Here is a 13588-nt window from a genome sequence, read left to right as displayed (position 1 = left end):
GAGGTTGAATACTTCTGCTGTATTTATTAACTATATCACACATATTTAAGAAACATTATTAAATTCTGTTATTTGTTGTACTCAGTTAATTATTTCGATTAATCTAACAATAAATGTTCCCTGGAGGCGGAGTAATTTAGAAATGAAGAACATGGACTTATCAAACAGAATAGAATCAAATCCTAGATTCTCTAGTTACCAGGTCCATGACCTTGGGTAAGTTAACTAACCTCTACGCTTTGTTTTTTTAATCTATAAGTACTCAATAAGTGGTACTTTTAAAAAGTTCTTTCACAGAAGTGGCATTATAATTTGGTTTCTAGGTCATTTTGCAAATGCCTATAGCATACCTAAGGTATTCGATTACGTCCAACTGTTTATAATACTGTTTCAATGGAAGAATGCTTTCTGATTTCCATCCCAGGAGCCTCAAAACACAGCACCCAGAAGTTCTAGATTCTGGGATGGAGCAAAGATAGAGGATGCATTAGGTCATCCATGTTAACAACCCATACATCCCCATTTATGTAAGAGAATGCAACTCCGTCTTATCATTGTCATCTCCATCTTTCCCATGTGATTTTTCCTGGAGAACCAAGCGCTATTGGGAGTAGGTCCTAGGTCAGCTTGCAACTCATGCTCTCCTGCTACCTATCAAATTATAGGGCATTCAGACAAACTACATGACTGGCTTCTCCAACCAGATCCAAAAATCAGGGCCTGGCTATTGTATTTATTTCTTGTTCCACTCAGCAACAGGCATAGAACTCTATCAGTTGGCTGAATTTAGGACTGCATGCTGGCTGATTCTGTTCCCAGAGCCCAAGATAATTAAGAACCTACTTGTATCTCTTTTCCAGTTGAGGAGTTCTAAGGGAAACTTTAAATCCACTTCCACCCACAGCTCCCAGTTTCACTGTAGGGTCGGCACTTGGATAATCACCTGGAAAACAAAAATGCAAATATTATCATTGTAAATTATAAGATTTCACCTAATACTAAGGGGATGGTGTCTGCAATTAATGAGTTCTAGAAGGCAAACAGCAATCTAGAAAATAATCACATCTCAACCTCCTTCAAATCTTTGCTTTTCCCTTAAGAACACATCAGTCATAATCTTCCCTGATAAAGGCCACATCTCAGCAAGACCCAGTGGAGGGGCTACCCTCTCAGCCCAGTGCTGTGGACAATTTCCTCCACTGTCTTCAGCCACCTCTCAATATCCTCCAGTTCTCCAAAGTCCTAAGCACCTGCTTAAAAGTTTCTTTCTATTCTTCATTCAGTTTATTCACTGCACAGCAGCCAATGCAAGCCTTTAAAAAATTCAGCCAGAACACTGCACTCCTCTGTTCTAAGCCTTCTGGTGGCTCCTATCTCACTCGGAGTAAAAGCCGCAGGGCCCTACAAGAGCAGATTCCCATCACCTCTCTGAACTCACCCACCACCTTCCCCTCATTTGCTCTGCTGCAGCCACCCTGGCCTCCTGGCTATTTCCTAAACACTTCGGTGGTTGCTTTTTACTCTGCTTGGAACACACTTTTTTTTTTTTTCCTTCACCTTCAAGCATAGAATGCTTGGGACGCTCTTACCCCAGATGTCTACGTGGCTCCCACTGTGATTCTCACCAGATCTCTGCTTAAATTTCACCTTCACAGAGAGGCCTTTGGAATCACACTAAATAGGAGAGCCACCTTCCCCCTGTAAAATCTTATCCTTAAGCTCTCCCTGTCCCTTATTCTGCTTAATTTTTCTCCACAGCACTTGCCATCTGATACATTATATTTAATTGGTATCTTTTGTCTACACCTAGAATAACAAGTTGTAGACAAAGGACAACTAGTTTTCTCGTACAACAAGCCAAGTACTAGAAAAAGGCTGGCATATAATAAACAAGAAACAATGAGGGGGAAAAAGGAGTCATACTCAGGATGCATCAAACACCATCTTTGAAAATTTGGGGAACTAACTTGTCTCCACACCACTCAAATGTCTACCACTTGGCTCCAAGTTGTTAATTTCCCTTCTGCTTGGGCACTGAGCCCTGACCTATTCCAGTCCAAGATCTCTTTTTCCAGATTCTCTTATATCCAAACTCTCCCCAGTGGGCTCTTTAACTTCTCAGGGTTTTTAGTTCATGGATTTGTTATGATCTTTCTCTTCTTTCCATTTCTATGAACACTGCCCTGGCTCAAGCTCTCACTAGCTCCTGCCTGGACACTTGACAACAGCTTCTCCTAACTGGAACCTCTGCCTCCAGGTGCCCCAACCTATGGCTAACCCCACATACTGATGCCGAACAATCTTTCAAAAGTGGAGCTCTCAGCCTGTCCTATCTCATCACAGGGAGTTTTCTCTCAAGGAAAATGAATGCTGGGTGGTACAGCGTTTCATCCTGAGGAGATAAAAATGTCCTAAAATTGATCGTGGTGATGGATGCAACTCTGTGAAAATATATATACAAAGATATATGTATATATATGCATAAGCACACATATAAACCACTGAATTGTACACTTTAAATAGACGAATGATATAAAGCCATTCAGAACAAAACATTCCATACATCATAAAGTGACATACAAACTCATTAGCATCATAGGGTAAGTCCCACAAAAGCTTACCTTACATCTGATTCTTTTTGCCTTGACAATGAACATATTTGCACTTTTTTTAAAGCTATTTTTAAAAGCTTAAGGAGGACTGTAACAGCATTTGACACACTGAAACTATAATCAGAGAAAGTGGTGATATATCCAGATAGGATTCATGTACACAGTGGGCAGCTGACTTAACAGAAAAGCTGATATGAAAGTAAGGAATTCCCATTTAAATTAATTAATTTTGATTACTCTCTTGGCAACTATCTAGGCTTTTTCTGAAAATTCAAAAGATATTTGAAAACAAGGCTACCACTGCCATATGCCAGCAGAATTTATGACATAACCACAGAACTCACAAGTAAAAACTAATTTCAGATTCTCCAGCACATCAGGAAAACAATGAGGAACTGACAGCAACGGGGCTGTGGAAGGACAAGTGGATTAGGAGCTAGAACACCTGTGTCGAGGTCCTTGTCCATTCTTGTTCAAACAAATTACAAAACCTCTGACACTGTGTTCCCTCATGTATAAAAGTGGAAAATCCCATCTCTGACACAGCTCCTAGGAGGGATGAGATCAACTGAAAATATGTGTAAACGCAATGAAAATAGTAAAACATGTTAACAATGTATAACATACTATGTTATTTCCAGAGTTCAATGTTATTCTTAAATAACTGACTCTTCAAGTTTAGTAAGGGAAAAGGAATGGCACATACAAACCAGTGTTAGGATTAAAAAAAAAAAAAAAATTCCAAGCCAATTAAATATCATAATGATAATGATATCAACTGCAGACTTCAAAATTTTGAGAAACACTAGACCTATGGCAACACTAAACTATAATTTGCTTTTATGTAGGAGTAGAAGGGATTTCATGCAGAACATCTCGGTAAAAGTTTTTTAACATACCGCATTTATAAACAGAAATCTGGTTACTGGCATCTAGAACAGCAAGGTCATTACTCTTCTGAGGGTGTGCAAAGAATGTGACTTGATTCACAGGGTGTGGGAACAGCAGTTTGTAGGTACACATGGGAGGCGGAACCACAGTCTGCCGGAAGACTGTCACCAATACTCCGTCTGCAGTGAAAAAGAAAGAAGAGGATTAGACATAGGGATATTCAATTTGTAAGATAAGCCATCTGAATAGCACAGTATATCCAAACAATAATGGCAATTCACAAAAAAATAACTTTCAGTGTTTTTCTCATGAACAAGTTTAAAAACAGTGTGGGGTGGGGAAACGTCATGGGTTCTGTCTATACTTGGCCATCGTCACCTCCAGGCCTACAGCAGTCCATCTCAGAACCTGGAGTTTCAGGTGCCAGGGACTAAGGCAAAAAGGCCAAGAGGCCAGAGCTCTAGCTTTAAATCCAGGCCTGCAAGCAAGCCACACTAAACCAAGGGAATTAATACCTTCAAAATCCTTAAAGCACTTTCCTATGTGTGGATTTGGTAATAAGGCAGATCTGATTAAGTTCTCTATATAGAATACATGACTATAAAATCAGTATAATATAGAACATTACACAGAATATGAATTAGTATACCACCTCACATTACAATCTTAGAAGCCAGTGTTCCCTTTTATTATCAGCAATAAAACTATTCATTAAGGTGACTACTTCACTCCTCAATCTTGCCCTCCCCATCCCACCCCCTAAAAAACCTTCTACCTAATTATAAAATATCAACCTAATCTTCATATTAGGCAAACATCTATGCACGAACTGAACATACTAGAGAAGTATATAATCAGCAAGCATTTATATCAGGAAACAAAGCAGCACAAGTGGGGTGGTACAAGGATCAATTATAAATCTGTGTCAGGGCAAACAGATAAGGCTAACCGATCCCACAAGACTCTACTGTTGTCATCCTCTCTACCTAGAGTCAAAGTTTTCAGTGTCTTCAAAGGCCAGGCAAGTAAATGTGTGAAGGCCACAGATGCAGTATAACAGGAAACTGGGGTGGGGAGTGGGGACAATGGTTCTCAGGAAAGAATATACCCCACCTTATATCCCATTCAATAAAAAATCAAACAAGTAACCCAAACAGCCAAAATAAATAAAGATTCCCCACTGTTGCAATCAAACCACCACATCTGCAGGCCGTAGGTTCAGGACCCCTTGCAGGCTCATGGACACACTTCCCAGCAGCTTACTTCCATCAATGACGGCCACATTGGACAAGTCGCTTGAATTATCTCCCACGCTCCGCTCAGTCGTCCAGTGCCAATCATAGGCGAGGTAATGCCAGCCCTGACAGAGAACATGCAGCCGGTATGGGGTCACAGGGTCCCACATCAGAGATACAAGCTTGCTCTTCCCACAGGTGCTGAAGGATAAACTTTGCTTGAGATACCAGTGATAGTTTCCAACAGTCCAGAGCTGAACTGCAAGGGAAAATGAAAAGAAGGCCATTAGAGGCTGGAAAGCAGACTTCATCCCACTTGCCAGAGGGGGACAAGGGCAATCTTTTCTTTTTCAAAGGACCCTTCCTGCTCAGCCTCTTCTCTAAAATAAGAACAATAATAATTGCCAAAAAGTAGCTTTCCATGCAGATAAAATGTCAAGAATCAATAAGGTAAGAAATACATGTTTATATTCCTGTTTTTTTTCTACTTTCAATTTTTATTCATATGTTTATTTTCTTTCTTTTTTTTTTTTTTTTTGACTCAGAGTCTCACTGTCGCCCAGGCTGGAGTGCAGTGGCACGATCTCAGCTCACTACAAGCTCCACCTCCCAGGTTCAAGCCATTCTCCTGCCTTAGCCTCCCGAGTACCTGGGACTACAGGCACCTGCCACCACACCCGGCTAACTTTTTTTTTGTTTGTTTGTATTTTTAGTAGAAACAGGGTTTTACCGTGTTAGCCAGGATGGTCTCGATCTCCTGACCTCGTGATCCGCCCACCTCAGCCTCCCAAAGTGCTGGGATTATAGGCGTGAGCCACCGCGCCTGGCCTATATGTTTATTTTCAACTTTACTTCCAAACTTTATGATTATGATGGAAGGCTACTAGGACAAAGCATTCTTTTAGTGGGTTTTCTCATGAAGATTTAGGAAGAAGATAACTTGGCAATTAGATTAAAAGTATTAAAACACTCAATCCAAGATCTAGACTAGCATCATTGTGTTGTATTGGGCTTAAGATGCTTATTTTCTTTCAGGTGCTTTGCACGCACTTATGTACCAGGCTATCTGGGTATTAACCCTGATTCAGCTGCCCGAAGAAGATAAGCATGCAATTATCCTTCCAACATCTATTAAGACTTAATCATGCCAAAACTAACCTTCACTAAACAGATGACACATATAAATTAAGACCTTAGTTATATTAGGAATTACATTTATATTAAGAAATATTAGTTATATTAAGGAATTCATTTTCTTAATCTCCTTGCTCACTAATGCTTAACTTAGTGATCACCGCAAATACAACCTAGTCTTAAACCGCATTATTACACTTTGAAGTTAGACCACATGCTGATGTTCTGTAAGCACAGATGTTGTGACTGTTCTTGTGCAATGTGTATGTATATATATATACACACACGTTTTTGAGATGGAGTCTCACTCTGTCACCAAGGCTGGAGTGCAGTGGCACGATCTCCGTTCACTGTAAGCCCCGCCTCCTCTGGGTTCACATCATTCTCCTGCCTCAGCCTCCCGAGTAGCTGGGACTACATGCACCCGCCACTACGCCCAGCTAATTTTTTGTATTTTTAGTAGAGATGGGGTTTCACCATGTTAGCCAGGATGGTCTCGATCTCCTGACCTCGTGATCCACCCGCCTCGGCCTCCCAAAGTGCTGGGCCCCCAAAGTGCATGAGCCACCGCGCCTGGCCCATACCTATACTTTTAACAAAAATGAGATCATTGCTACACTGAGATACATACATGAAAAAACTAGAAGACAAGAAAATTTGAATAGCAATTATTACGGAGTGGCAGAACTATGAGATTTCTTTTTTTCTCATCTTTATTTTCTAACATTTTCAAGTATTATTTAATACTTAAAACCACACACTGATATATTTTAAAAGCTATAAAAAATATTCTTTCCTTTTATATTTAATCTAAACCTTCTTTCACATCCACAGAATACCTTTGGTTATTGTTTTTTTCTGTGGTAATACCATCCACTAGGGAAAGCACGTGATGACTTACAACAGTTAATTTTATTGTGTCAACTTGGCCAGGCTATGGTGCCCAGCTGTCTGCTGAAACTCTAGATGTTGCTGTGAAAGTATTCTGTAGATGTGATTAATATTTATAATGGGCTGACTGTAAGGAAAGCAGATTATTCTCCATAATGTGGGAGGGTCCCATTCATTCAGCTGAAGGCCTTCAAAGCGAAAACTGAGGCTTCTCAGAAAAGAAGAAATTCTGCCTTAAGGCTGTAACAGAAATCTTGCCTAAGTTTCCAGCCTGCCTTACAGATTTCATACACAAGTCTGCAACATCAATTCTTACCTGAGTTTCCAGCCTGCCAACCTGCCCCACAAATTTCAAACTTGCCATCCCCTACATTAGCCAATCTTTTAAAGTAAATCTATCCACACTCTATTACTCTCTCTCCCTCCCACCCTATCCTGTTCCCTCTCTCACTGTCTCTCTATATAAGTACAGTTGACCCTTGAACGACACAGGCTTGAACTGCATAGGTCCATTTATATTCGTATTTTTTTTCAATGAATACAGTCAGCCCTTCATCTTGTGGATTCTATATCCACAACCAAATGCACATCAAAAATATGGTACTTGAGGAATGCAAAACTCAAGTATACAAAAGGCTGACTTTTCATATCTGAGTGTTCTGCAGGGCTGACTGCAGGACTTGACCACGTGTGGATTTTGGTTTCCATGGGCAATCCTAGAACTAATTCCCCAAGAATACTGAGGGACGAATTATATGTATGTATTAATTCTGTTTCTCTAGAGAATCCCGACCAATACATGACTGAAATCCACAATCAACCAAAACCTAATCACCCCCATTTCCATCTACCCACTTCAGCATCTTTGATTCTACTAAGGGACTAAGTAGAAGGGATGAAGGAAATCCCAATACCTGTCCACTTTCAACTACGTTCTATGGAGCAGAAGGTTGGGGTACTACAGCTGTCTTACCATAGGTTTTCAGAATGGAGTTTTCTTCTCTCTGAAGGTCTTCCAGCCAAACTGCAAGCACAGAGGAATCTGCATTCCAGAGCAAGTCATTTACCTAGGAGGGAAAAAAGATCCATCATTGGCTTTCAGTTATGGATTTACTTCCAAATCTTTATAATCAAATAATCCCACTACCTGAGCTCATCCCTAGCTGTAAATTACTAATTTATAGAGGCATTAAACAAATCTGTAAAATATGTCACTATTATGTAGAGGACTTAAAAAAAAGAAATACATAACTTAAGAAACTTAACCAAATACAAGGTGACATTTTTAGACAATCAGAGAAATTTGAATATGGACTGGGTGTTAGACAACACTGAGGTAAGATGTAATAATGGAGTTATGGTTATGTAAAAAAAAATGTCCTTAACTGTTAGAAATAAATATTGAAAATACGATTTCTAGAATTAAAACTCCAGGAAATAAAAATATATGTAAGTATGTGTATGTATAGGCCAAAGAGTTGTAGATAGATGAAAATAGTTTTGCAAAATGTTAGTATCTACTGAAAGTGAGTAAAAGTTACATGGGAGTTCATTAAACTTGTCTCTCAACTTAAGATGTTTAAAATTTTACACAGAGATATCATTTGATGTGTTCTCACTTCAGTCAATTTCTTAATTGTATACCAATTAAGAAATGGTATACAAACCGCTTAAGATTTAAATGTTATAAATGAAAAGCATCTTCATTACTGGAAAAATCATGCTTTTGCCAAAATAAACAATAAAAACTAGCATTTTTATTTCCTATTTCTGTTTTATCTAAGGTGGGGGAGAAATGCTATTAGTTGCAAAATCACTGGAAAAACAATATATCTTTTATTTAACAAAAAAAATCAGTTCTAAGAAACCACCATTTTTATTACTATTTACTCTAAAGCTTCTATTTATGTATCCATATCAAATATAAATCCCCTCTATAGGCCAGGCGCGCTGGCTCATGCCTGTAATCCCAGCACTTTGGGAGGCTGAGGCGGGTGGATCACCTGAGGTCAGGGGTTTGAGACCAGCCTGATCAACATGGAGAAACCCTGTCTCTACTAAAAACACAAAATTAGCTGGCTGTGGTGGCGCGTGCCTGTAATCCCAGCTACTCGGGAGGCTGAGGCAGGAGAATCACTTTATTTTTTTTTTATTTTTTTTTATTTTTTTATTTTTTTTTGAGGCGGAGTCTTCACTCTGTCGCCCAGGCTGGAGTGCAGTGGCACCATCTCGGCTCACTGCAAGCTCCGCCTCCCGGGTTCGCGCCATTCTCCTGCCTCAGCCTCCCGAGTAGCTGGGACTACAGGCGCCCGCCACCGCGCCGGGCTAATTTTTTGTATTTTAGTAGAGACGGGGTTTCACCGTGTTAGCCAGGATGGTCTCGATCTCCTGACCTCGTGATCCGCCCGCCTCGGCCTCCCAAAGTGCAGGGATTACAGGCGTGAGCCACCGCGCCCGGCAGGAGAATCACTTTAACCTGGGAGGTGGATGTTGCGATGAGCCGAGATCGTACCATTGCACTCCAGCCTGGGCAACAAGAATGAAACTCCGTCTCAAAAAAACAAACAAACAAACAAAAATTCCCTCTATAGCTGTGGAAAGTCCTCCACATTTGAGGGCGAAACAAACTCAGGCACTTACCTTAACCTCATCTTTAAGGAAGGGAAGTGTGAAGTGTCCATGAAGGAGTCCATTTTTCTCAAAAAACACAATATCCTGCTGGTTGGGTTTATCTTGTGTAGATGCAATCAAACTGCCTGAGGGTCTTAAAGCAAACTCAGAGTGTTACAACATCCAAAGCTCCTCTAACTAAAGACAGCAAACACGAATGAATGAATGAATGAATGAGTATCTTTATCTAAGGAAGTTTTAAATCCCATGTGTCCCTTGTCTCTTGGCAAGCGGTTCACCCCATTGTGGGACTGTACTTGCCAGAGGAAAGAGTGTCTTATCCTATTTTATACAGAGGTTCCATTTGCCTACAAAGCCTTACATATTTACACTGCATTTGGATGACTTTAAAAATAATAAGTTATCTAAACCATTGCACGTATAATGTCCTAAAAATCAAAATCTATTTCTCCTTCAATTATATGACTTCAGCAAATATTCTATGCTCAGCTAGGTCTTTTTTAAGACTTCTCCAAATGTTGAAAACATCTTAAATGCCTCATCTTATTCACATTTGTCTCTAGGGTTTTAATTCAAATACATTTCTCTGCTGCTCTATCATACAACACCATTCAGATAACTGGTGGGAAACAAGAGGTCTACATACAACAGATACCACTGAAACAGTGGAGACACATCTTCTATCTAAAATCAGGCAGCCACATATGACAGGCAAATTGTGACCTGCACAAGGGTACTGGGCCAAGGAGGAGAAGAGAAGGAAAGAGGGGGATCTGAATCCAGCCTGCATGTTCCCTGGCAAGCAGATCCTCTGCTGTGGGAATTTTGTGCCAAGGAAGGAGGCTCTTTCCCTAATTTCCACAAAAGCTCCATTTGCCCCACAGAGTCCTGCAAACTGGTCCTTCCCTTCTAAACACCATTTTCTGCTCTGTACAATGGCTTCATATACCCCCTGCCTTAAAACTACAGCCTTTTAAGAATTAGGAATGCAAAATATATGGGGCCTTGGAGTGACGCAATCTGTGAAGAAGCATAAAATCTACTATTCAAGTTGAATTCAGACTTCAGAGAATAAAAAAAAAAAAAAGAAGAAGAAACAAAGATAGATACAGGCTTACAACCAAATGAAGAAATGTAAAAATCCTTTTGTGTTACACAAACATCTGTATCATCTGTATCAATGGGTACCACCACCTCTACCCTGGTTCCAAGAATTTCTCTAAGGTTTCTTCTCCCACTCACTTCCAAGCCAGGGCTGGTCCCAGTCCTGCCACAGGCTCACTGGTTGACTGCAAAGCAAACTCTCGGTTCCACACTCTGACCTTCCGAGCCCCTGTACGGGAGTGGAGTCAAACACACACACACACTTAGAACATTATGATAGAAGTTGTCAAATCAGAACTACTCAAACACCTTCCTTACAAACAAAAAATGCCACGGTTTTACACAGCCAATTAGATTAATCTTGTTAAAAATTTCTGTCCACCAGGTAGGAGGATGGACCAGGTGACCTCAAAGGACTCTTTTAATTCTTAACTCTAAACTCATTTCACATTTAAATCAGTACATCCTTGCCTCGTATGTAAATTAATACCTTACTCAAAGCAAAAGAAAGAAAAGTTTCCTCAATTTTAATAAGATTTTTTTTTTTATTGTTGTTTAACTGCAATATATTTCCATACCTGTTTCTGGGCAAACAACACTCACAGCAAAAAACTGTCCATCCCCACGCCAGGTAACTTGAGGTCTACGATCATCCCAGGGCAAAGCAGACTCATGCTAAAGAGGGGAAGAAACACCAACATTACTGGCGGACCTTAAGTATCCCAGAATCAAACAAGCCTCACACCACTAGATATAGATCTTTTGTACGAGGTTTAAGCTACCTTGAAAGCCTGCCTCTAGAATCAGAAACCATCCAAGGGTTGGTTCTTCTAACCCAGAAATCACCAAAAAAGAGAAAAAAATGTAAAACAAACAAAATCCTCCTTTGGGCATTAAAAAAAAAAAAAAAAGTGGCCTCTGAGAACAGCAAAAGAGGAAAAGAGCTACAGATCTAGATCCTGAATATAATGAGCTAAGGAACCTTTCAGGTAACCACAAGGAAACAAGTGTCCTGTTTGTCCAACAGGGTAGAGTTTTGTTCAAATATTGTGTAAGCTTCACAACAGGGCACAGATGAGTTAAGATGTGAAGAAGGTGAATAGGGAAGAGCCACAGAGGTGGTAAAGGCAGCAGCAAACAACGACGAAAACATGGAAATGTTCTCATTCTGCAGCATGACGGGAAGAAACGTCTCCTCCAGGACCACGTGTATCTCAATCCTGAAGCCAACTCTACTGGCTGGGAGACAGATGACCACCCGGGCATTCTTCATCATATTCTAGTAACAGTCTAATAATTCTGCTAGTACTATACTATAGTCTGCACCGTAGGGAATACATAGGTAGCCTAACCAAATTTATTCTCAATGAAACTGTCCTATGGTATAGAAGCCAAACCTCCTTTAGTGAAGGGTTAAGGCCTGAAATAGGCGTTATATGAAATAGAACTGGAAATAACTGAGGACAGAAAACGTAGATGGCAAGCAGGGTATTACTGAGTCATCTATTCTAGAAGAGTAGCTCATAGAAATTTCTACATATAATTATGCTTCCATTTGTTCAGGCCCAACCCTTGATATCCTCCTCAATTCCTCTCTCTCACCTACTTTTTTTTTTTTTTTTTGAGAGGGAGTCTTGCTTTGTTGCCCAGGCTGGTGTGCAGTGGCGTAATCTTGGCTCACTGCAACCTCCATCTCCCGGGTACAAGCAATTCTACTGCCTTAGCCTCCCAAGTAGCTGAGATTACAGGCATCTGCCACCATGCCTGGTTAACTGTTGTATTTTTAGTAGAGACGGGATTTCGCCATGTTGGACATGCTGGTCTCGAACTCCTGACCTCAGGTGACCCGCCCACCTTGGCCTCCCTAAGTGCTGGGATTACAGGTGTGAGCCACCGTGCCCAGCTAAATGCAACCTCTTGAATCAGTGTTACTGGGCACTAGGAGAGCCCAGGCAGGGAACAAACTGAGGGCTAGAACAACACAACTTAAAAAATCAAAGTAAATTATGCTCATATGAGTACTTGTGTCTGACTACTCCACGGATTTTTGTTTTCTTTTCTGAAGGGTAGCTGTGAACTTTCAAACCAAGACAAGGCCCTAGAAAGCCTTTAGAAAAAGTTCAGGAAAAAAAGCTAGAGTAGTTTACTGGATAGTACATTAGATAATAGGATGCCCGGGGTTTTTTCCCCCCATTACCTGGATCATCCTATATCACTAATAAATCCTAATTTTGGCAATACTAGATAAGTCTTACTCTAGCAGGTACCAGTAGTAAAATGTCATCTCCTCCAGAGTTTAACAAAGTATGGAAAACTGCCTTATTCTCAATACTACCATAGATTCCCTTAAAGTACTATTTTTAAACACCTTTACTGGGATATAATTTACATTTCATTAAGGTTCACCCATTTGAATTACACAATGGTTTTTTTTGTTTGTTTAAACTCAGTGGTAAGAATCATTGTTTTTAAAGTGTATTTACAAAGTTGAACAGCTATCACCGTAATCTGAATTTTGAGCGTTTTCATCATCCCAAAAAGAAACCCCATATCCATTAGCAGTCACTCCTTCCCTACCCTACCCCGCAGCCCTACGCAACCTCTACTCTACTTTCTGCCTCTGTGGATTTGCCCCTTCTGGGAACTTCATACAAATGGGATCATACTATATGCAATCTTTTATGACTGGCTTCTTTCACTTAGCATAATCTTCATGGGGTTTATCCATGTCATAACATGTATGAGTAAAGTACTCCTTTTAAATCGAAAAGATATGGTCTTAGAAAGCTGCCGGGCGCGGTGGCTCACACCTGTAATCTCAGCACTTTGGGAGGCTGAGGCGGGCGGATCACGAGGTCAGGAGACTGAGACCACCCTGGCTAACACGGTGAAACCCTGTCTCTACTAAAAATATAAAAAATTAGCCAGGCGTGGTGGCAGGCACCTGTGGTCTCAGCTACTCGGGAGGCTGAGGCAGGAGAATGGCGTGAACGTGGGAGGTGGAGGTTGCAGTAAGCTGAGATCACACCACTGTACTCCAGCTCGGGTGACAGAGCGAGACTCCGTCTCAAAAAAAAAAAAAAAAAAAAA

General features: G+C 40.5%; 1 protein-coding gene across 4 annotated transcripts in view; it reads right to left on the bottom strand.

The window, feature by feature from the left end:
• Nucleotides 1-13588, bottom strand: part of ELP1 (elongator complex protein 1) — a 66217-nt gene that overhangs the window by 39469 nt on the left and 13160 nt on the right. For 3 of the 4 annotated variants that reach the window (XM_025359352.1, XM_025359354.1, XM_025359353.1), the window contains 7 exons: nt 11077-11173; nt 10637-10727; nt 9404-9527; nt 7737-7830; nt 4767-4997; nt 3512-3682; nt 844-943 (listed from right to left, as the gene is read on the bottom strand). In XM_025359352.1, the coding sequence (XP_025215137.1) occupies nt 844-943; nt 3512-3682; nt 4767-4997; nt 7737-7830; nt 9404-9527; nt 10637-10727; nt 11077-11173 (908 nt within the window). The remainder of the gene's footprint in view (nt 1-843; nt 944-3511; nt 3683-4766; nt 4998-7736; nt 7831-9403; nt 9528-10636; nt 10728-11076; nt 11174-13588) is intronic. The other variant, XM_025359355.1, reaches the window with a different exon arrangement.

Source organism: Theropithecus gelada, chromosome 15, assembly GCF_003255815.1.
Source record: "Theropithecus gelada isolate Dixy chromosome 15, Tgel_1.0, whole genome shotgun sequence".
NCBI classification, from domain to species: Eukaryota; Metazoa; Chordata; class Mammalia; order Primates; family Cercopithecidae; genus Theropithecus; species Theropithecus gelada.
The sequence above is the reverse complement of the archived record's forward strand: the minus strand, read 5'-3'. Positions and strand labels throughout refer to the sequence as shown.